Source organism: Macadamia integrifolia, unplaced genomic scaffold (assembly GCF_013358625.1).
Source record: "Macadamia integrifolia cultivar HAES 741 unplaced genomic scaffold, SCU_Mint_v3 scaffold900, whole genome shotgun sequence".
Lineage (NCBI taxonomy): Eukaryota > Viridiplantae > Streptophyta > Magnoliopsida > Proteales > Proteaceae > Macadamia > Macadamia integrifolia.
Window position 1 is genome coordinate 69,565 of NW_024870575.1, and position 24,399 is coordinate 93,963.

The 24,399-nt window shown below is 41.3% G+C and overlaps 1 protein-coding gene across 2 annotated transcripts in view; it reads left to right on the forward strand.

Annotated features, from left to right (window-relative positions):
- The window catches only part of LOC122070391 (peroxisomal membrane protein 13), a 41,983-nt gene extending 39,350 nt beyond the window's left edge, over nt 1-2,633 (forward strand). For both annotated transcript variants that reach the window (XM_042634533.1, XM_042634534.1), the window contains exons 5-6: nt 2,044-2,297; nt 2,408-2,633. In XM_042634533.1, the coding sequence (XP_042490467.1) occupies nt 2,044-2,259 (216 nt within the window). In that variant the 3' untranslated portion in view covers nt 2,260-2,297; nt 2,408-2,633. The remainder of the gene's footprint in view (nt 1-2,043; nt 2,298-2,407) is intronic.
- The last annotated feature ends 21,766 nt before the right edge of the window (nt 2,634-24,399 follow it).

The window sequence follows — 24,399 nt, forward strand, 5'->3', positions numbered from 1 at the left end:
TAGGAAAGAAGGCGACCAAGTGTTATTTTTTATTTTTCCTATTTTCTAACATTATTTAGTAAGCTATATATACCTTGTATCATAAAAAATAAAGATTAAGCAACATCTAGTCATTAAAAATCGACAATTAGCTATATTAAATTATAAAAAAATAACATTAAGTTATATTAAGTTATAAAAAATCAACATTTAGATAAATGCTGTTCTATAATAAGTTTGACTGGTCAAATGATTTTATTTTTACATGAGACTTTTTTATTAGTTATAACATGAAACCAACTTTCTAACAAGTCTAAAATTACTTAAATCTGAGTTGTAATGACAAAGTTATGCTCTGGTCAAACTTAATTTTAAGTGCGCGAATTCTGTTAAAATCGCCTGAATGAAAATAAATTTATGGATATCAAAACAAAAGATTATTTTACTCGACTTTTGGTTTTTAACAATGTTTTAATATGATAGAATTTATAAAATTTTCATAATTGAGAAAATCCCCAGCATTTAAAAGTTGAAAATCGCCCCTATAACCAAAATCTAGTTTTTGTTCTTGGACTATGGGGTTGACTTTTTATCATTTTGGAATTTGATTTTTAAACTATTTTTATTGGATTCAAATAGGGGGTATTTGCTTATTTATGAACAATTTCTTAAGTAAATGTTCATTTAGATGATATTTGGCATAAAGAAGGGTAAAAACACAAGGCGACATGCAATGTAACAAGGTGCCTGGATGCCTAGTTGTCGCCTAGGCGACGCCTTGACAACTATGATCTGCATCACAGTGTTTTGAACAGTATCCCTTGTGCTCCATTTGTTTATAGGTAAAAACCACGTAAAATGAAAATTTTCTAGTGAAATCTCTAACTTTTATACTGATTTTCCCTAATATTTTCCTTTCACGTGGCTTCGACCTGGAACGGAGCCTTAGTATCATCCTCCATCCCAATCTTGACCAAAATTGGCTATTGGTTTGCCACATCGTGTAATGCTTATGGACATATGGGTTCCTGTAAGAGGAACTTGCTTTGTTGCAGTAGTTGCTGTCACATGGTCAACCTCCTTGCCCCGTAGACCCTTTTTTTTTTTTTTGGGGGGGGGGGGGGGACCATGTAATAGGGATCCTACTCTTACCTCACAGGTCAACTTCCAGCAAGGAAAAGGCACCAGAGGTGGTTAAAAAGTGTTTAGAAGTTTCATAAAATTACAAAGTTGCCATTTCACTATGTGGCAGTATGGTTCATTACTAGAGCATCTACCTTGTCATTACACTAGATTTTGTCCAGTGGTCCCATTCTCCTGGCTTATTGAGGACTTGGATGGCATGTGTCTATCCATGTGACATAGGATCCCACCCCCATCTCATTGATCGAGTTTCGGAGCCTGAAACAGGCACCGGAGGTATTTAAAATGTGAATTTAAAGTTTCATAACTTTCAAAGATGCTGTTTCATTGGGGTGGAATCTATATGGCATTACCGTGGTTCTGTACTTGGAATTCACTGTTGAAGCAGTTTCACTGCTTTGGGCTGAAACTTGACCAGTGATATTAGTATGGTTGTTCATTTTATCATATATAAACCCACCTATGGTTGCCTGATGCGGTGAAGTTTTTTAATGGATACGAAATGTGACAAGAGGTCATTGATCCTGTAAGGAGCTGGCTGATATATATTTCCGTGTATGTTAGTTTATGCTGACCAGCTGAAGGAAACTCAAGCTTTATAACATAAAGTTTCCAATGTCGTTTCGAGGTAAGAAAAATCAACTTGGTGTACAAGCATTACTAGTCATGCACCATCTACTTAGTATAGGTGGCCTAAGCAGTTGTTATGAATTCATTTCTTGCTGCCCTTGGGTGATTCACTATTTAATATAGTTTCAGGAGGTTGTGGTGAAACTCATATGGAGAAATTGCAACAAACTGGTACATTACCCAGACTCCCAGAAGGAAAATAAATATAAAGGAAATAAGAAACAAGAGTTACTGTGTTGATGCTGTGTTTTCTCAAACCTGATTTTTGTGAACCGTGGTTAATCGTTGCAGCTTTTTGATCGCTCTGGGGTGTTATATGGGGAGCTTGCAAGGTTTGTCTTGAGATTGCTAGGGATCAGGACAAAACCCAGGAAAGTTCATCCGCAGGGGCCTGAAGGATTGCAAGGCCCCCACCGTCCCCATGGTGGCCAAAACTACATTGAGGGACCGAAATCTGCTCCAGCCGGTTCATGGGACAGTGTCTGGGCAGAAGATGCAAATAAATGAGAAGTCAAAGCGAGAGCCAGAGTTGCACCTGTTCAGAGGTGAGAAGAGACTCCTTAGTGTTGCATGTGTAGATATGGTCTTTGCATTGGAGATGATCAAACTTCTAGACAGGGAAAGAAATGTTTAACCCTCACTTTTTGAATTTCAGGTGAAGGTGCTGTAGTAGCCCAAGGAGACAACAATTACTCATCCTTTCAGTTTGTTCATCTTGTAAAACATTTGATAAAAGGGAAAATTGCCTGTGATATAGTTTTGATTCTATATATATGTTCTAGTAGTAAAATGTAAGACAACCGTCTTTGGCGTTTGCAAATAATGTGCCATAATGCACCTTTTGATATTTATGTTATTAGCTGCTGTTGATTTCCTTAAAATTATAATCTGTTGTCTCACCTTTTAACGTTGAAACTTTTGACTCTAATATAGATCCTAATGTCATGTTATGTTATGTTATAATAAGGGAGCTTAAAGGGTGGGCCATTGCATCGAGTGCATACATCTTTCTTTCACTTTCCTTTTGCATCCTTCGCCCCTTGGTTCAGCTACTCCGTTCCTTGTGATAGATAGTTTGAATCTTTGCCTTTGCACCATATCTATCTAGTTTCACAGTTAGTAGTTAATACTTATTAGTAGCACATGAATACTCCTATCCTTCTTGGTAAATATAGGTCCCACGTTATTTCCCCTGTTTTTTGGTATTTGGTCACTTGGATCGGTTGAAAACAAAACCATTCTGAGATATCATTTGTTATGTTAGAGGCTATGCTTTCTAGGAATCATCGCACTGATTAGAAGCTTATAGATAAACTGTGTTAACACAAAATAAAGGAATTAAAAGTCTCATACATAAATCACTTTCACTTTGTGAGTAAGCCTGCTGGCTAACCCTGGGGGAGTTTCCTACTAAGAGGAGAAATAGAGAGCAAACATCAAACTCTTTATACAACAGTTAGTAAAATAGGAGGGTGGCCAGGGGGAATAACTTTGCCAAATCCATCAGATTATAAATTGTTTTCTACTTCAAAGCAGTTTAAATAAATTGTTTGTTTCATATGGCGATGGAGATCCTTTGCCAGGCCAAGAGCCACACACCTGCATGCACTCCTTTCAAATCTGTTTAGATTTGAGCGTGTATTGGTAAGATATCATCATGACTGACTGTCTTTTATTCGTAATCCCCTAAAACAGTTTAATTGAATCCGGCAGCTCTATATCATTATAAACACTGGATCATCGAGGTTATAACCTTAGATTAGATGATGAAACATTTGTGATTTTTGTTAAATGGGCTATTATTTCAGCATGCCAATAGACATAGTTATGCAACATCTGTTTTGGAACTAAATTTACTTCGCTAATCATATTAGCCCTATGATCACGCTTCATGTAGGTATATGGCATTCAAAAAAAAAAAAAAAAAAAAAAAAAAAAAAAAAAAAAATCAAATCATTGAAAAGGAAGAACAGTTACATTGAACACCAGCCACTTCCTCTCTCACGTTATTTAATTGGATGGTGCTACTACATAGACTCCATATACGTAGTAACTCGTATTCTGTCTTAGTTCATGCTACCTAGAATTCTTTAATTGGGAAGAGGTGAGATCCTATCGGAATATCTATAATATTGGATAATGTATTTAATTCTCAATTAAATATATTTCTCATTATATACTATTCTTATAGCTCCCAAAGTAGTAGTTAATTATGCTTAGTTCTCTTCACTAAAAACTATCACGTAATGGATCCTAGAGTATAGAAATTATTATTATCACCACCCTAGTCCATTGTAATTCTAGGAGCAAAGAGTCTGAACTGTTGATTGGATCACAAAAAAAATACTTATAAATAAATATTAATACTAATTAATATTTTTAAAACCTTTCGTAAACTATTTCCTAAATGTGCCACCATATCTAGTTTTTGTCCAATCGTGTACCAATTCTCTCTCTTTGACAATGCCCCCTATGGGAATTGTTTCTTATTGAGCTTTCTTCGTTCCCAGACACCATAAATCTAGCTTCTTGGTATATAATCAATGACACACCAACCATTAGTAGACCAAAATCCTGTCTAGGACTAGACTGAAATCTACTCACATCCCTTACAACATAGCAAATGTTTGGCCTAATATGTAACATTACATATATGACACTTCATATTGCCAAAGTATTAAGAATTCTCTTCATGGCTTCAATATCCTCAAAGAATAGGGGGGGGGGGGGCTAAAACATGTAATGATATTTTCTATGTCTGAAAGGAATATTCCATCTTTTGGAATCCTACATATTGAACCAAGTCTAAATATTTTCTATGTAGTTAGATTATGACAAGCTCAACATTTTTCTCTTGTTATTGTCACAAGTTTGATCCCAATGATGTAATTGCATCACCAAGATCTTTCATTGAGAAATTGGTGGATTGACAATCTTATTAGATGAAAGCATGCCTACATCATTCCCAACGAGTAAAATATCATCCATATATAAGAAAAAAAAAAAAAAAAAAAAAAAAAAAAAGCCTTTCTCCCACTAATCTTTTTATCAATATATGGTTCATTTATGTTTTGTTCAAATTGAACCGTTTGATTGTCTGATCAAAATGGATGTTTCGATTCCTGGAAGCTTGCTCAAGACAATGAATGGATTTCAACAACTTGCAAACTTTGGTCTCTTCTCTAGGAGAGAGAAAAAAAAATCTGGTTGCTGCATATGGAAATCTTCATCAAAATATCCATTGAGAAGATTTTTAAATGTCCATCATTCACATCTCATATCCATAATGTGAATTTATTGACAATAAAACTATAAAGGATTTAATCATCTGTACTAAAAAGAAAAAAGAAAAAAGGTATCATCGTATTGATCCCTTCCTCTTGGGTATAATTTTTTGCTACCAGTTTGTAGACACCCAATTTTGTCACCTGTCCCTAGCAATGATGAGTTACATGATGTGGATAAGATCTACACTTTCAAAAAGAAGAGAAATTCGTCCTTTCAAAGTGATTGAACTTCTCTTACAACCACAATCCAACCTAAAACCCTAATTGGACCCTAAGCCCTAATCCAGCCCGGGGCCCCTACACAGCCAAATCATACCTGATCCTGTGGTACCCGACATTAATACATTCTATATTGACAAGTTGATTCTAAGCACTCTCTAATGGGGCAGCAACGACATGAAAAGGGATTCCTGGAAATCTCTAGGTGCAATAAGACAAGAGTCATTCCTTGTGAATCTCGAATGATTCTTAGCCAACAAGGAGTTGAACACCTATATCATTGGATAATTCTTGAAAATACGATTTCGATGACGTATGGTGCACGAAAATCAGACCATCAGATCCCCCAAAATCACATCAAAAAACTGGGAACTTTAGGGTAGGATCAACACCTTTAGACACAAGAATCTGGGAAGCCCGTAGCCCCGTGAGATTTCTACAACCCGTGTAAAAATTTCCCATTTCTGGCATACTTGTAAGATTTCACCTTTTGGATATGAACCCCTATAAAAAGGGGGGCCTATTCACCCTTTCCAAGGAAACTGATGGACCTTTGGACCTATCTTCCTCTTTCCAACTACCAAAGGGTGTCCAAGTGCAGGGATAGTGCCTTTACTCTTCATTTTTAGTCATTTTTTTAGCCTAAGCCTCCCCTGAGCCAAAATCCTATTGAAATTCCTCAAAATCAAAACATTCCAAAAATATCTAAAAAATCTATAAAAATTCCTTAGCCCCTAGGAATCCTTAGGAAACCCTCCTGTGCTATCAACAAGCCTCAAATAACCCCATATACCCCAGATTCTTCGAGATTCTTTTGAATTCTCTTGGAATTTTGATATTCTACCAAAATTCTCAAAAAATCTCCAAAGTTGTGAAAGGTCAAAAGAAGGCCAAATTCTCCAAAGAAGGAAAGCAAATAATCAAATCCACCTCTTCATGAGTTGGGGAACACTCATAGAAGTTCGTGTCCACAACAATAGGGACCCACCTTGCTTAACCCGAAAAAGGGGTCGAGCACATGTATAATTCTCTTACACATTAGGCTCAATGTAGACCTTTAATCCCCATGTGGTAGTGTATATAGTAGTGTAGGAATGACTTAGCCATGCATACGGTATAGGATTAATTAGGGGAGAATATTAGGTCTTTATGCATCTAGTAGGAAGACTAGTTTCACCAAGTGGAATAGATGCCTAACAGCTTCCTAATTCCACAACCTAACACTTACCCTTATCTTAGGACCAAACAAAATTTTGGGTTCTTTCCACATAGATTGGGCCCACCCATAGGGTCCTAGGCCCTAACCCTAGGTGGCGAGTCTAAATATCAGGCTTCCCAATCCCCAATAGTTACCGATATTAATATTCCTTTGGAAACCCCCAAGGGAAAAGAGCCTCAACGAAATAGGCCCCCACGTATCTCCTAGAGGGGATGTGATAGTGTGGGACCCACAGATGCACCCAAAGAGGATTCAATCCAAATCCCGGTCATTACCCTTATAGTGGTGACTCCACTGGGGATTGATGCCAAACTTCTAATACTAGATGCTACCATTAAATGCAAGGATATTCTCCCCTTATTAACAATTGTACGAAAATATGTTTTGTCACGCCTTGCCTCAAATATAGGCCAAGATATGCAGCACTGGATTCTCAACCTAGTCAGCCTACCTCTACCAGGATCATAGAAGCAGTCTACTATCCTCATAAATCATGAGATCAACTACTATAAATCAGAGTAGGTATAAAAATCCATAATTTAATATACACATAGTGATCAAGTCTACAGTGATAATTAATAATAGATGCCCAACTTTAAACTTATTCCACATGTTACATAAATAAATAAATCTTACAATCATTTAGATGATAAATACAATATCAGAAGGAAAATCACATTCTTCTTCACTGTGTGCCGTGGACACGGCCTCACAACTGTCACTGATCATCTGCCCGTCTCAACTCCAGTTCCACCATCTAAAAACATAAATCCACGAGGGGTGAGCTTCACAAACCCAATGAGGGGTGAGTAGGCAAGGACACACATCCAAATCATGATGCTAACACATGCTCACAATAGCAACCATACTATGATGTCACATATGCACAACACATGATCCATTTATTTTTGTTAAATCCTTTTTATTACTTAGTCTCTATAAGTGGGTAAAAGTGCTATAAGCAACGTAAGTGGTATCCCCTACCTAGTACGTCGGGCTCCAAGGATACAAGCTAGTTGCAAGCAGGAGTCAGCCAGTCTTGAAAAAGGAACCTTGGTTCCATAGCCAACCCCTAAATAGTAACCCTTGATAGCTATGGTCCCGGAATCCCACACCGTCATCGGTCTCTCATGCTATCCGACAGCCATGCGTACAATATGTCGTATCATGCTGTGCCCTCTAAGGATATAGTACGTCTTATCCAGGCGTAGTAGTCTTCCATGACCTACAACCAAGTGGGATTAGTCAATACCTTACCCCTTATTGGCAAGGGGTTATAGCACTAGGATGTGGTCTAAACCATATGCAATCTACATACATCTATAGCAAACCATAGCATGCAATCATCCAACTGTGGCCATAATTTTAAAATTGATCTCTAAGCCCACGGTACCAGAATCCTCCATTGGCCACACCGTGCCTCAGACTATCAATGTTACAATCATTACCACTCAACTATATTACTACACATCCACAAAAACACAGTCACATAAATCTCGGTAAAACCATGCCACATGTGCAATATATATATATATAATACATCCAAAACAGGAATTCTCAATACATACACATGAGCATAAGGAAATAAAAGTATAAAACAGTTCACAAAATAAGACAAACACCTACTCACCTTGATTCCCAAATCTGATGTTCTAAGCCTATCTTAGGTTCCTAATTTTAACAATTTAATATTTAAAGTTAGTTTTGCTACTTATTGTCTATAGGCAGTCCCATATCCAAGATCCCATTGAATACCCTTATCGGAATCCAACCTAGATGTCGGGCAGAGGTATTGGCTTTAGATCAGTATTTATCCTAACTAACTGACCTAGTTGCCCAATTCAGCTTTCCAACACAGGTGTTGGTTAATAACCTGACTCACACAACTATAAACCTTCTATTTAACTAAAAGGACCAAAATATTGTACTTTGGTTTCCCAATACACACTGAGGTGGTTCGTAGCTATTACATCCTTTTGACCGATTAAATAGGATTCCACACAACTATGATCCACAGACACCCTCACACTTCATTCCTTCATACCCAGGGAAGGGTATTCACCTTTTCCTAAAGCCAATCAATACTATTTTATACCAAATGCACATGCTCGAAGAAATTGGGATCACATAGCAACACTAGGGAAAGTTCAGTTGTGCTTCTGAACCCTTTTCGGTAGGTATAGCCTGGGCCTACCGACTAGCTAGATCAGCTTGTTGGACATGGTCTATCATCAGCAGAATTTTTTCGATCCGGGGACAGAATCTGTCGAGCCAATTCTTCGGGTTTTGAACTTCTAATTTCTTCCCACAAGGTCCTTTTATGATATATAATGTGGGGAAGGTGTTCAATTAGCCAATTACAGTCCAATTCTTCCAAACCCCAATTCAGTTTTATGGTCCCCAATAGGGTTTTCTAGGAATCAATTGGGATTTGTGTCCCACTAAGTAGACAGGGACCCATTCCACTCAATTCTCCACCTATACATATCTAATTTAAGTTTATTAAAATTTATGGAACCCCTTTCCAGTTCTAGTTTGGGTTTTACTATTGTGCACAGGGTCAATTGGGTCCCAATTTCTTAATTTTCCTACCAAGGTTATGCAACTAATTCTTTTGACTACTTCTAGACCAAATTTGGGACATGTGAAACTTTACCCCACTTCCAATTGCTGTCAATTTTATCCATTTGGAAAAAGCCTTATGCCTTAGGGTTATAGGAACCCTTTGGCCAGATTCTACCCCTACTAAAATTTCACAAGGTAAGTCAGGAGATTCTACCTTCTTTACTTCTTTGGGTTTGCAGATGCAGTAGGGAGTGACCTAATACAACTGTCTAGCTCACATACTCCATCCAACAGTAGTAGCTTCTCTGGCAGTCTTGAATTCATCCCTGGCAGTAGGTGGGAAGAGCAGTAGCAGCTTCAGAGCTTGGCTATAACTCCTTGGCAGCAACTGGAATAGTAGCATAGGGCAGCAATATGGAGGCAGCAGCCCTTCTTCCCCTTCCTTCTCTTCATTCTTTTCCTTCTTTCTTCTTTTCCTTTTTGCCCTACAAACTCTGTAGGGTGCAAATTACAATAAGTGCTAAGTCCCTCATATATTGGGCCCGACCAAATGGACCTTAGGGTATGTTTGGCTGTATCCCTTTAAACTCACTTCAATTAACACAACACTTTAAACTCTCATAACCCCATGTAGGCGCCATTGTCCATTGATATAAAGTATGAGTAATAATCCTTAGATAGGCTCTGACATATGGTGTGAGTGTGAAGAAGAATGTTGCAAAGGAGTGGGCCCCACAAAGGAAAAACTCAATTTTCCTACATTTTACCAGTCCACACTAGCTGACTGGTTGGCCGCTGGGTAGCCTACCAGAAATCCCATTCTTGGTCCACTTGCAGCCCTAACTTCTCCCTTTGAGTCCACCCAATATAATACTGGTTTCACCCTTTTTCCTGACCATTTAACACTCCTTACTTAGTTCATGAATCTGCCAAATTATTCTTCCTTCTACTATATGAGTGGGTCCATAATAGGGTAGTCCATGACCCTAGTGCCAACCAGGTCTTGACACTGAGTTTCAACTGCTTCCAGTCTCAATGCATCATACCTGAAGTGAAATCATCTGAGAGGGTACTCCCTGTCATGCTATCACCCTCGTGGAGCTCTATGCATGTTATACTATGTATTCTGAGGCCAGATTATAGCTACTTCCTATATAAGAGTGCTTGAAGTGAAATCGTAAGATGAGGATATCCATTATTGTGCCAACACCCTTGGGGAGGTCCACACATTATGGCATTCTGAGATCGATCGATTGTTACTCCTTGTACTACATTTATGCGCACACTCACTGCACAGATCCATCCACCCCGTGGCTAGTTGGCTAACATTGTGTGTAGTCATGAGTAATGGGAAATAGAACCACACCCTTGAGTATATACCTTCTGGTATATTAAAAAGATCACATACCTTGAGTATATCGATCCTATCAAGGGTAGTCAGTTTTGTCCTATTTTATCCACTACATCTTGCATCATGTAAATTGACGAAGAACAAGGAACGCCACAAGATAACTTGTGGAATTTTTTACGGCTTGTGATGGAATTCCTCTTAATGTATTTGGATTAATAGGTTATGCTCTCCCAAGTGGGGTTCAATTAAAGATTCCTCTCTTTTTCAAAATTGAGTGTGTAATCTCAATGATATCTATCCACATAACTTGGGTGATTCCCACTAAGTCTTGCAAAGTACCAAATCACCAATAAGACATGCATCAAAACTACAAAATGAAGAATTATTGAGTGGGGTAAATATAAGGAGAGCAGACCCCGTGAATACAAAATATTTCATGATAGAATTCTCATTCGAGCTACCTTGTTTGATCTCTTGCGTCACGATATGCATTAATAAAAAAGGTCAAAACTTTGATAAAATTTTATCATTATGCAGACTAACCTTGCGTGAACTACCTGTTTATATATAAATTCTTTCTTTTTATTAAAAAAAGGGCAAAAACCTAAAATAAATCATTTTTATGGGTCAAGCATGATTCCACGTTTGAAAGTCATCAAAGTAACTAGTTTACTCGCATTAGTCCAGTGTCATCCTATTTGTCTCTCCAAAATTATCTTCTATGGGACACTTAAGACCTGGTTAGAATGGACCCATCTAAGGGATTCGAACAATAGTGATATGCTCAAAGAAGCATGCGTCCGATGGACCCATCTAAGGGACTCGAACAATAGTGATATGCTCGAAGTAGCATGTGTTCGTCCAATGGAAAAAATGCAAGTAGAAATGGCTGAGCTCAAACTGAATATGGCATAGATAATGTGCATGCTTTGAAATCAACCACGGACAAATTCCATCCCCACCGTGGGTGAGAAAGAGAGGACTAGGCTTGCCACTCCTCAAGGAGCATCTACCATACCAAGAGCTCCCCTAGGTTCGTAATAGAAGAGGGAGAGGAAAAATTACCCACCCATGTTCAGCCAAAACATCCAAAAACAAAAAGGGAAAAGAAAATGAGAGAGCATTTAGAGAAATTGGAGAACATGATTCAAAATGGAAAAGGTCAAGAAGGACATGCCATAAATCCCAATGAAATGGGCTTCTTCTCTGGAGCAAGGAATCCCAAAAAATTCAAATGACAAACTGATAGGTTTGATGGGTCAGGAGATCCCAAGGCTCACTTGAAAGTCTTTGTGTACATCGCCAAAATCATGGTACCTTGCTAATGAACAGATGGGTCAAGCTTTTATGTTGACCTTATCTGGACCAACATTGCAATGATTGATGCAATTGGAGCCCACAGAAACTCAGAACTGTGCAACAGTCTTGAGGGCCTTCACCAAACAATATTCAACCAACATGAAAGTCAATGTTAAGCAACGAGAGTTGGAAACCCTAAGGCAGCAGCCAAAACAAGGGTTTATTGAATTATTGACTAGGTTTCATGACAAAGCAGTAATGATGATAGATCGTCCATTAGAGGCATAGCAGGTGGAGATATTGATTGAAAATCTCTCCAAACCATATAATGATGTCCATTACTATCAGTACTTGCAAATGTTTGATGTTTTGTTAGCAATGGTCACTAGTGTTGAAAATAAATTGTTAAGGGATGCACAAATCCAAGGAGTCTCTTATGACTTGGGAAAAGGCACAAGAGCCGGACGGGGCAAGGGCTAGAGGTGAACATGGCGAATGAAATTCAGCAACCAACAACACAAGCAACAACATCTCGCTCTCAACCATTTCTGATGAATCCAAACCCTCTTGCCCAAAGGTCTCCCCATCCGCCGTGGAGGCAGTTTACTGACCTTGGAATGAAATTGGTTAATGTATATGAAAAATTAAAGAAGGAAGGCCTCCTAGGAGCCATCTCTCCTAGAGTCACCAGTAATCCTCCACCCTCTTGGTATAGGGAATATGAGTTCTGCTCTTATCATAACCAGAAGGGGTACTCCATGGAGCGGTGCATCAATCTGCAACATGCCATTCGGGACTTGGTGGATAACGAAACCATTAAATTAAGTTCAAACAGCTTCCCATTGTCACTCCCAACCCTCTTCCAGATCTCTAAAACATTAACATAATAATTGATGGTTACCGAGAGTTTGATCCAATAGGCCTGATCAAAAATACATGGAGGTTCGATGACCACAGGATGGAAGAATGGGGAATAAAAATATTACTTCTTTGGAAGTTTGATCTTCCCCAAGAAACATTTAGAACATCGGTGGTTTCCTTAGAAAAACCTATAAGAGCGAATGTAATGCCTGATAAAGGATGTTGTACATGCATTTTACTGATACACACTTCACACATTGAGCTAAATACGACTTCGAGGGTCCTTAGACAAGCTATGTCAATGCCTTGGAAGAGAATGTATCCAATGTAGATCCAACTTACCTCATAAGCCTAGGACTAGGAGGGGTCTCGTTAACATCAGAACTTACAAAAAAGCTCATGAAAGGCAGAATACATGTGGTAGAAGATAAATCAAATAGAGCCCTCAAGAAAAAGGTCGCATAGGAAGGGCTCTCAGAGCTAGTAGCGATGGGACATTCGCCACATATCCTCCATTTCCACCACCCAATCCTCCATCTCTGTCTTTCCCGCTAGCACCTCAATCAGAGGTCCCCAAATTCCACACTTTTTTTTTCTTTTTAACCAGGAACTTATCTAGGTTCCCCTGGCCAGACCCAAAATTTTTATTGATAGAAGATAAATGAAGAAATACAATGGGGGGGACATAACCCACCTTACCCCGAACCCAACATCCTAAGACTTTACTAAACAAAATTAGGAATTAAAAGAATTAACTCAGATACAGAGGAAGGATGGCCTTATAACCAACCATAAAAAACAATCTATATGATCTAATAAAAGGAATTCAAGAATTATCATCCTTGATTACAATCTTGATTGAGTCTGGAAAAGAATTGTACTCTATGAAACATGAAATTGAACGACTACTAACAACAAAATTAGCACAAGCATCAGCAACCTTATTAGCTTCCCTCACTGAGTGCCAAATAAAAACAGAAGCCAATTACCAAAGCTTAGATAGAGAGTTCCACCAATACCAAGAATTCCAATGAGCATTTTTACCATCAGAAATAGATTGCACAATATCTTTTAAGTTTGAGATAGCAGCAAATCTCGTGATACTTAAAGAAGTACAATAACGAACGCCATTCATTAGCACTTTCATCTCAGCCACATAATTGGAGCATACTCCATAAATGAGCAAAAATAAAGATGACAGTGCCCTTGCAATCCCTAAGGCAACCCCCGCTACCACCTGGTCCTGGATTACCTTTCGCAGCTCCATCCACATTTAAAGTGAAGACAAATTCACTGATTGTCATCCACTTAACAAAAGTTATCCTTTTAATTTTAATCTTTGTTATAGGAATTTTCATATACCACAACAACTTCAAGTCTTGCTCACCATCTGGTCCTGCTCATATTCCACACCTCATCTTACCTACTTGCCTCCCTAACTTATTATACATGTCACACCCCGCTCACACCGAACAGGGTCAGCGACCGGGTTAACACCGGTTAACCCAAACCTGCCAGAATCATCTGATACTGTATTCCACCACAGCACAGACACAACTAATAAAAGCTTATCAGATTAGCAGAAGACTTGGTTTACCTGTGAATATCCTCATAATACTTGATACCCAAATTGTGATACAATAGTTATATACATGTGGGCCCGAAGGCATGATATTTACACAATAAAAGTACAATTCGCATATCAAGTATAAAAAGGAAATCATCAAAATCAGAGTATACTGCTCGGCTCGGTATCAGAACCTAGAGCTTAGCTCGGTATTAAAGGTTGAGCCCAGCTTGGCTTCACAAGGTAGAGCTCGGCTCGATAGCAAAGTGGAGCTCAGCCTGGCATTAGAAGTGGAGCTCAGCTCGGCATCAGAACTACGGTCCCGCAGCACAGCTCTCGCACGAGCAGTCAGTGCCATGCTCTAACTCCTCAGGGGCCCACCAGTCCTCTTCAGGGAACTCAATCGTGGGACCTGCCCCGTGCTCATCTGGTTGATGACCTGTAAAATCATTTAAAAGAGGTGCACATGTGGGATGAGCTCGCTAGCTTAGTAAGTGGAAAGATGGACCACACAGCAGTCCACACAACAAATCACAATCATATGCACTACATGCTATGTAATACATTTTAAATCACATCCACCTAAACAACATTACTAAGTCTTTGGTTTAGTGCTACTATAGCCACAGTGCGCATATACTCTGGGTACGAGCTGCGAACTCCATCCCGCGATACGCCCATAGGGCTGTCGAAGAAGGCCCACCGTGAGTACTCAAAAAAATAAAAACATGCCGACCACCGGCTCTCAACATAAAATAAATGACAGAAATTAAAGGTGCTGACTCCAACAATTTAAAAGCAGTACGATTGGCCCTCTTGAATGTACCACCGGGGTTGCCAACTGTCCTATTGACCAGCCGGGCGTAATGTCTAACCGCCACAGTGACCCGACAACCGCGACCACTGCTTCCCCCCAAATGGTAACCCAACACCTTAACCCTTGTTAGGAAGGGTCGTAGCACGGGAAGGTGATAATCCTAAATCGCATGCTCCTATATGACAATAGTACGATTGCATAGTGCCACTGCGTCCCATACCATGGGCCACCAATGCACTCGTTTCCAAGCCGACTATGGCATCTAGTCTATTAATGCATCATGCACAATGATGTCAACATTCATCACAGAAGCATATTATCACTTGGCAATTAGAAAATAAACACAACACCCATGCATAACCATGTGAGGATGACTAATCTACATAGCATTTTCATGATGGCATGACTAGACTAGATAAAATTAAATGAATGCCAAACAATGCCTTGAAACAAGGCCAAACGTCCTCTCCCCACTTACCTGTAGTGCACAAGGATTCACGCCCGGTACGGGTGAGATTCAGTGCGAGAAGCGTAAGATTTGGTGAACCTATCATGAGTGAGCGGGGTTAGTATTTCACCATTTTGGGATCATGGTTAACACGATCTAATGACAAATCATGTTTAGAATCCTAAAAGAAGGTCACACGTCCGATTTGGGTCCAATCGGACATAAAAATCACATTCGGAGCCTTTCGGGTGGGTCGGACAGCCCACCTGTCTGACCCACCAGTTAGGGCTGTCCGACCCACCAGTTAGACCCACCGGTCTGGACCGACGGGTAGGTCGGCCCACCGATTGGCCCACCGGTCTGGCCCATCGATTGGGCCAGAGGGTCTGCTAAGACCGGCGAGCAGGGTGGCCCGTCGGTTGGCCAGCCGATTGTGCCCAAGGGCCCTGCCCTCTCAGGTGGGTGCCCATCGATTTGGCCCACTGGTTTGGCACACTGGTCTTGGCGGGAAACCTGCTGTTTCTTCCCAACTTCCCCCAATCCTTGGGGATTCAAATGGGGCTTTTTCAAACCCATTCTTCACACATTCAAGGTCTTATAGGATGGTTCTAACCTAGATCTAGGTTAGATTTAAGGAATGGGAAGCCATCTTACCTTCTTTGCTCAAGAACACCTTCAAACCCCAAAAATCACTTCAAATCCACAATGCTTCTCCAACCTTGTAAATACTTCTTCAAATCCTTCAAGATCAACACATAAATCATCTATTAAACCTTAGATTCATCATTTCAAGGGGGATTTACAAGATCTCAAGAAACCCTACCCAAATCAAGGGTTTTACTTGGGTATGGTGAAGGTTTAAGGAACCCAAACTTTGTTCACCTCTAAATGTAGATCTAGTGTTGAAGATCACTCTTCCGGTGTCAGAATGGGAAGATCAAGCCTCGGCGCCGATGAAATCCATCTCTTCTTCCTCTTCCTTCTCCTCTCTTCTTCTTTCCTTTCTTTTCTCTCTCCTCTTTACTCTTCTCACCAACGTACGAGTGTCAGAAATGAGAAATGAAAAGAAAAGTATAAATGCTATATATACTTCTTTAAAATACTAAGTAATTCACATGGGTGGGTCACTCAGGTGGGTGGATGCGCCCACCTGTCCGCCCACCTGAGGGTCAAAACTTAGGATTTTGACAGAATTCGGCCCTCGGCACAAATCTCACTCTTGGCGTACGATGTAATATACGTATACACCTTAATATACGGCTACATACCTGCTTTATCCGTACATGGCCTTATGATAGGTGCATGTACATGGCTTGGGTATTCCCGTCTCTTCTGGCACTGGCTCGGACTTGTCGGGCCAGTCGGTGTTTAAGGTCACCCTTGCCATCATAGTCCATAAGGAACCCACTCTAACTCTCTCCGGTTCGGGTCCTGTATAGTTAAACCGGGTCAACCGTATAATCAGACCGGGTTAAAGAAGTAGGGTATTACATTTACCCCCCCTTCTGAAAAATTTCGTCCTCGAAATTGCATACCTGGTTGATAAAAAAGATGAGGGTACTTGGCTTGCATTTCATCCTCTTTCTCCCACGATGCTTCTTCAAGTGAATGATTAGCCCATTGCACCTTTACTTAGGAAATGGAGCGGTTGCGAAGGGTCTTCACCTTTCGGTCCAAAATTTCAGCCGACTGCTCTGTATAGGTCATGTCAGCTTCTAGGTATTCTGGTTCCACGGGTAATACATGAGAGGGATCATGAACGTATCGCTTTAGCATGGATACATAAAATATGTTATGAACATCCCCGAGCGATGGTGGCAGAGCAAGCATGTAGGCTACTGAGCCAACCCGGGCTAAGATCTCAAATGGTCCAATGTATCTTGGGCTCAACTTCCCCTTTGTGTGAAACCTTTGCAACCCTTTAGTAGGAGAGATCTTGAGAAATACCTTTTCTCCTGGCTGAAATTCAATGTCTTTTCTGCGGGTGTCTGCATAGCTCTTTTGACGAGACTGAGCTGCTTTAATCCGTTCTCGAATAATGTCGACCTTGTCACAAGTCATCTGTATCATTTCAGGTCCTAACATTCGACGTTCACCTGCCTCATCCCAATACAAGGGAGTTCTGCACTTCCTGCCATATAATGCCTCATACGGAGCCATCCCAATTGTAGCTTGGTAACTGTTGTTATAGGCAAACCCATAAGGGGTATATATTCTTCCCAACTACCACACATTTCCATTGTACATGCCCTGAGCATGTCTTCTAATATCTATATGGTTCGCTCTGACTAACCATCAGTCTGTGGGTGGAAAGTAGTACTCAAATTCAACTGTGATCCCAAGGCACGCTGGAAGCTTTTCCAGAATCTGGAAGTGAACCTTGGGTCCCTATCTGACACAATGCTCACTGGCACTCCATGTAAGCGCACTATGTTGTCCATGTAAAGTTGTGCTAGTTTGGCCATAGAGAACTTGGTCTTGATGGGAATGAAATGAGCAGTCTTGGTAAGTCGATCAATGATCACCCATATCGCGTCCATCCCCTTAGGTGTACATGGTAGTCCGGTGACGAAGTCCATTGAAATCCTTTCCTACTTCCATTCTGGTACTGGGAGTGGCTGAAGAGTACCATAAGGTCGATGCCTCGCAGCTTTTACTTTTTGGCATGTGAGACAAGTCGCCACATACAGAGCTATTGTGACTTTCATGCTTGGCCACCAGTAATTTTATTTGAGGTCTTTGTACATCTTTGTACTTCTTGGGTGGAGTGAGCACTCGAAGCTATGTGCCTCTCGCACTATCTTGTCATGTATATCCAAATCATCGGGTACACACAATCTGCCTTGAAACATCAATGCCCCATCACTGACTAAAACAAAATCTGGATCGTTCATTGTTTGATCTTGAACCTTAACTCTGATCCGCTGTAATTCAGGATCCAAAGGTTGTTTCATTATTACCTCTTGCCTAATAGCCGGATGCACCTGTAGAGCCGTCAAGGATACAGTCAACCATTTAAGGTTTTCTGGTTGACGTTCCAATTCTAAGGTTGCTCCTTTATATAAGAGAGCTTCATCCATTAGTGTCGCCTCCTGCACAAGTGGTGGGCTGACTGCTAAGCATGAGAGTGACACAGTCTGCGCCTTCCGACTCAATGCATCTGCCATTACATTTGCCTTGCCGGGATGATACTGAATGTCGCAATCATAATCCTTCATGAGCTCAAGCCATCTCCTCTGTCTCATGTTTAAATCCTTCTGGGTGAAGAAGTACTTAAGGCTTTTGTGATCACTGTATATCTCACACTTCTCCCCATACAAATAATGTCGCTAAATCTTAAGGGCAAAAATGACTGCGGCTAGCTCTAAGTCATGAGTGGGGTAGTTCTTCTCATACTCCTTTAGTTGTCGGGATGCATACGCTATTACCTTACCGCGTTGCATGAGAGCACAACCCAAACCAACTTTGGAAGCATCAGTGTAGACTGTCATTCCACCTGTGCCTTCAGGGATGGTCAACACAGGGGCCGACACCAACCTCTTCTTCAATTCCTGGAAACTCTTCTCACATTCCTCTACCCAGTCGAATTTCACACCCTTTTTGGTTAATTTAGTCATTGGTGCTGAGATTCGGGCGAAATTCTCAATGAAGCGTTGGTAATATCCAGCCAAACCCAAGAAGCTTCTAATTTCAATGACATTCTTGGGGCTTTCCCATTCTACTGCTGCTTTCACCTTATCAGGATCTACCTCGATTCCGGCCTTAGACACTACGTGCCCCAAGAATCCAACTTGCTCAAGCCAAAATTCACATTTGCTGTATTTGGCAAACAATCGTTGTTCTCTTAACCTCTATAACACCATTCTCAAATGTTGGGTGTGCTCCTCTTCTGTCTTGGAGTAGATCAAGATGTCATCAACAAATATAATTACCCATTTATCGAGTACATCGTGAAATACTCGATTCATTAAATCCATGAATGCTGCCGGTGCATTGGTTAACCCAAAAGATAACACTAGGAACTCATAGTGACCATACCGAGTCCTAAATGCTGTCTTGGGTATATCACTGCTCTTTATCTTAAGCTGATAATAGCCTGATCGAAGGTCTATCTTTGAAAATACTTGGGCACCCTGCAACTGGTCAAATAAATCATCAATGCGTGGCAACGGATACCGGTTCTTAATGGTTAGCTTATTTAATTCCCGATAATCGATGCACATACGCAAGCTGCCATCTTTCTTCTTGACAAAAAACACTGGGGCACCCCAAGGTGGAACACTTGGGTGAATAAATCCCTTTTTCAATAGTTCCTGCAACTGCATCTGCAATTCCTTCAATTCAGCTGGTGCCATCCTGTATGGAGCCTTTGATACTGAAGTTGCTCCAGGAGTCAAATCTATAGCAAACTCCAACTCTCTATCAGGTGGTAAATGCATCAGATCATCTGGGAAGACGTCGGGAAACTCTTTAACCACCGTTACCTCTTCTAGAGGTGTAATCCTTACATCAACATCAAGTACCAATGCTAAGTAACCCTGACATCCACCTTCCAACAATTTTACCGCTTGAAGGGCGGAGACAAGGACCTTCCTCTCCCGTTTCATTTTATCTGCTCGGTATACCAATTCTCTTCCTTCGTCATCTGTCACCCTAATCAGCTTCTCAGCACACATCACATTAGCTCGATGAGTCGACAACCAATTAATGCCCAATATAACATCAAAATTCTGCATATTGAACTTAATGAGTTGTGCATCAAAGTTCTTCCCACTAATTTCCACTGGGCACGGCCCATACACCTCCTTCAACCGTGTAACTTTACCAGTAGGCATACTAACAATCATTCCGTGATCTAGGATCCTGGGTGGCATCCCAAGTTTCTCAGCAAATCTCTTAGATGCGAATGAATGAGTAGCTCCTGAATCGAATAAAACATAGGTTGGTATGCCTGATATGGGTAGGACACCTAGTGTAGCAATGCATATAATTTCAGCAGGTCATCAATATATAACATAAGGAAATTCTTAATTTAAATGTACCTGTTACTACTTCTGTACTAGCCTCAGTTTCCTCAGCTGATAGAGCATACATCCTCCCCTGCGGTTGACTTCCCCAAGTTAAGGGAGGTCAGTACGCCGAGGGCTGATTGGAGGGCAAAGCTGGTCTGACCCGACAGTCTTTTGCATAGTGCCCATATGAATGGCAGTTAAAGCAATGAATCTGAGATGTCGAAACTGGGTGGGGCCCCTTTGCACTTGACCCGTTGAAGATGGAGGTTGGGGCGGCCTTGGAACTGTAGGTGCCGCACTAGTGTTCGGGCGAAAAGCTATGGAGCCTGAACCACCAGCTGGTCTAGGAGGGTAGCCAGATGGCCTATAGGGCTACCTATACATAGGCCCAGCATTATACGACCCGCGGTATGCCTTGGAGGAGTTACCCATATCCAGAAATGGGTTTGTTCTCTTCCACAGTCCGGGGGTGAGGGACTGTTCTCCCTTTTGCTTATCCTCCATGGTCTTGGCCTTCTGCACAATCTGGCCATAGTCAGTCAAATCCAAGACCTTAAGTATAGACCCAATGGATGCTTTTAGGCCTTTTAGAAATCTTACAGCCTTCTCCTCAGCTGTCCGCATATGCCTTGGGGCAAAATGGAACAAGCTCTCAAATTGCTGTTGGTACTCAAGGATAGTCTTACCACCTTGAGTTAAAGCCATAAAGTCTGTCTCCTTGCAGTCTCGGAAGCTGTGTGGATAATGATTGTCCAAGAACAACTCCTTGAACTGTTCCCAGGTGGGTTCTGGATGGGTAGCCAACAATATGGGCTTAGAAGCTTGCCACCAGGATTTGGCCTCCTTCTTAAGTTGCAAGCCCGCACAAATGAGTTTCTGTGCATCCGTGCACTCAATCACCTCAAATATTTTCTCCAGTTCTTGAATCCACTGGTCTGGTTCCAGAGGATCACTCCCCACCTTAGAGAATATAGGTGGTAAATTCCTCTTGAATGACTCCACTACCTTTGATGTATTATTCACCGACAGGTAATTGGGAGCATAAGCCGGGTAGTAATGGTATGGAGGGGGTACCCCATACGGAGGAATGCCAAATGGTGGATTTGGAGGTGTACCTCCCACTTGTGGCCCCGTACCAGACCCTACAGGCGGGTCTTGTGGTGTAAGTATCCGGGGAGGTTGACCTGATTGAGAAAGGTCCAATTGTTGCTGAATAGCAGTCATAAATGCTTGTTGTTGCTGAAGCATTTGTTGCTGAAAAGCCTGTTGTGATTGCTGAATTATGGTAGCAACATCCCTCAGAGTAATAACCGGTGGAGGGTCCGGGAGTGTAGTCAGAGGTGGGTCCCCATGTGCCCCACCCTGACCAAGGGTCTCTGGGGGTGGTGGAGGTGAGGTTTGCCCCACTGAGCGGGACCTCCTGGGATTCAGTGGTCGACCGACCGGACGAGGACCACGCGAGGTACCTCGGGCATTGCTACCAGATCTAGTACGTACCATTGTATCCCTGTACCTGGAGCACATCATACATCACATGGGTTAAACACCATAGAATTCATATCGGCACATAATTATATGCCAACACGCAGGGTATGGTAGCGTATGATAGTCTGCAACTAACCGGTCTGGACCGGTGGGTAGGTCGGACCACCGGTTGACCCACTGGTCTGGCCTACCGATTGGCCCACCGGTCTGGCCCGCCGGTTGTGCCCGAGGGCCCTGCCCTCTTAGGTGGGTGCCCACTGATTTGGCCCACTGGTTTGGCCCACTGGTCTTGGCGGGAAACCTGCTGTTTCTTCCCAACTTCCCCCAATCTTTGGGGATTCAAATGGGGCTTTTTCAAACCCATTCTTCACACATTCAAGGTCTTATAGGATGGTTCTAACCTAGATCTAGGTTAGATTTAAGGAATGGGAAGCCATCTTACCTTCTTTGCTCAAGAACACCTTCAAACCCCAAAAATCACTTCAAATCCACAATGCTTCTCCAACCTTGTAAATACTTCTTCAAATCCTTCAAGAGCAACACATAAATCATCTATTAAATCTTAGATTCATCATTTCAAGGGGGATTTACAAGATCTCAAGAAACCCTACCCAAATCAAGGGTTTTACTTGGGTATGGTGAAGGTTTAAGGAACCCAAACTTTGCTCACCTCTAAATGTAGATCTAGTGTTGAAGATCACTCTTCCGACGTCAGAATGGGAAGATCAAGCCTCGACGCCGCTGAAATCCATCTCTTCTTCCTCTTCCTTCTCTTCTCTTCTTCTTTCCTTTCTTTTCTCTCTCCTCTTTACTCTTCTCACCAACGTACGAGTGTCATAAATGAGAAAATAAAAGAAAAGTATAAATGCTATATATACTTCTTTAAAATACTAAGTAATTCACATGGGTGGGTCACTCAGGTGGGTGGATGCGCCCACCTGTCCGCCCACCTGAGGGCCAAAACTTGGGATTTTGACAGAATTCGGCCCTTGGCACGAATATCACTCTTGGCGTACGATGTAATATACGTATACACCTTAATATACGACTACATACCTGCTTTATCCGTACATGGCCTTATGATAGGTGCATGTACATGGCTTGGGTATTCCCGTCTCTTCTGGCACTGGCTCGGACTTGTCGGGCCAGCCGGTGTTTAAGGTCACCCTTGCCATCATAGTCCACAAAGAACCCGCTCTAACTCTCTCCGATTCGGGTCCTGCATGGTTAAATCGGGTCAACCGTATAATCAGACCGGGTTAAAGAAGTAGGGTATTACAATACACCATATCAACCACCATCCCCATCACCTCCTTCATATCATCCAAAATCGTACCCTTCATCCCCTTATATCATTGCATGTCTCCATCACATTACCCAACCTCTTATATTACATCTCCCTCATATTAGCCCACCTCATATCCATCGTCACCATTATACTATCCGAATTCTCATTCATCATGTGACTTAGGGTCGATGGAGGATCTCCCTTCTTATTTCTTGGAGAGAGGTTGAATAGGTGGGTACAACTGGAACGACATTCTTACATTGTCGAAGTCTTGGGATGCTACATCCTCAATTGGGTTGGTGAACTCTCTCTTGAAGAAGAAACAAAGATAGACCCAACAACACTAACTCATCCTACGAAAGACGACCCACCAGTCTAAATCATTGAGGAAGTTGTAGATGACTTACTAAAGGCAGTAATGGCTTTAGTAGTTGGTGAAGAAATCAAAGAAGATGTTCATTTGATTCATATAGGATATGACACTGAAGATGAGCCTCATAGTGTCATCAATAAGCTTTGAGGGTATGACTCGGGTTCCATATGGACATCATTCGCTTCGCATATTTTGAGTACTATGAAAGTCTAGATGTGGAAGGAATCATTGATAAATAACCCAATGATAATGAATAAATCAGTGACGAAGAAGATGATGACAATGAGGATGAAGAACTTGATGGGGACAACGAAGAAGGGATAGATGATGATGAGAGCTTCGAGGCCTGGAGTGCTGACGAAGAGGATATGTCTAGATATTTCTTGGGAGAAGACCCCTCAGGATACCCTTTGTTTTCCATAAGTGGAGAAGATGCGGCAATTGATCCCATTGATGCTATTCATTCTGCATTTCCCATCTGGATAGTGAATGAGCAGATGGATTTGGATGAAGATCCTAGGGAAGATGATAGTGAAGATTCTAGTAATAAAGAAGACTCTAAACTAGAGTTTGACTTGCACCTAGTTATATGTTCTAACTTTTTGGAATGGACTGAAAATGTTGCTCAACATTTAAACAAATGTCGCTCAACATTTAAACAAATGTCCTAAGGTGAGTCTTAAACAAGAAGATGTTGTTGAGGACTCACCTACACCTGAAATTCCGGACCCTCCTCCCGTTGTTACTCCTAAGGATGTTGCGACTCTTATCCAACAATTGCAATAGGCTTTCTAGTAATAGCTACTCCAATAACAGTAGACTTTCACAAATGCTGTATAGCAACAGTTGCACCCTA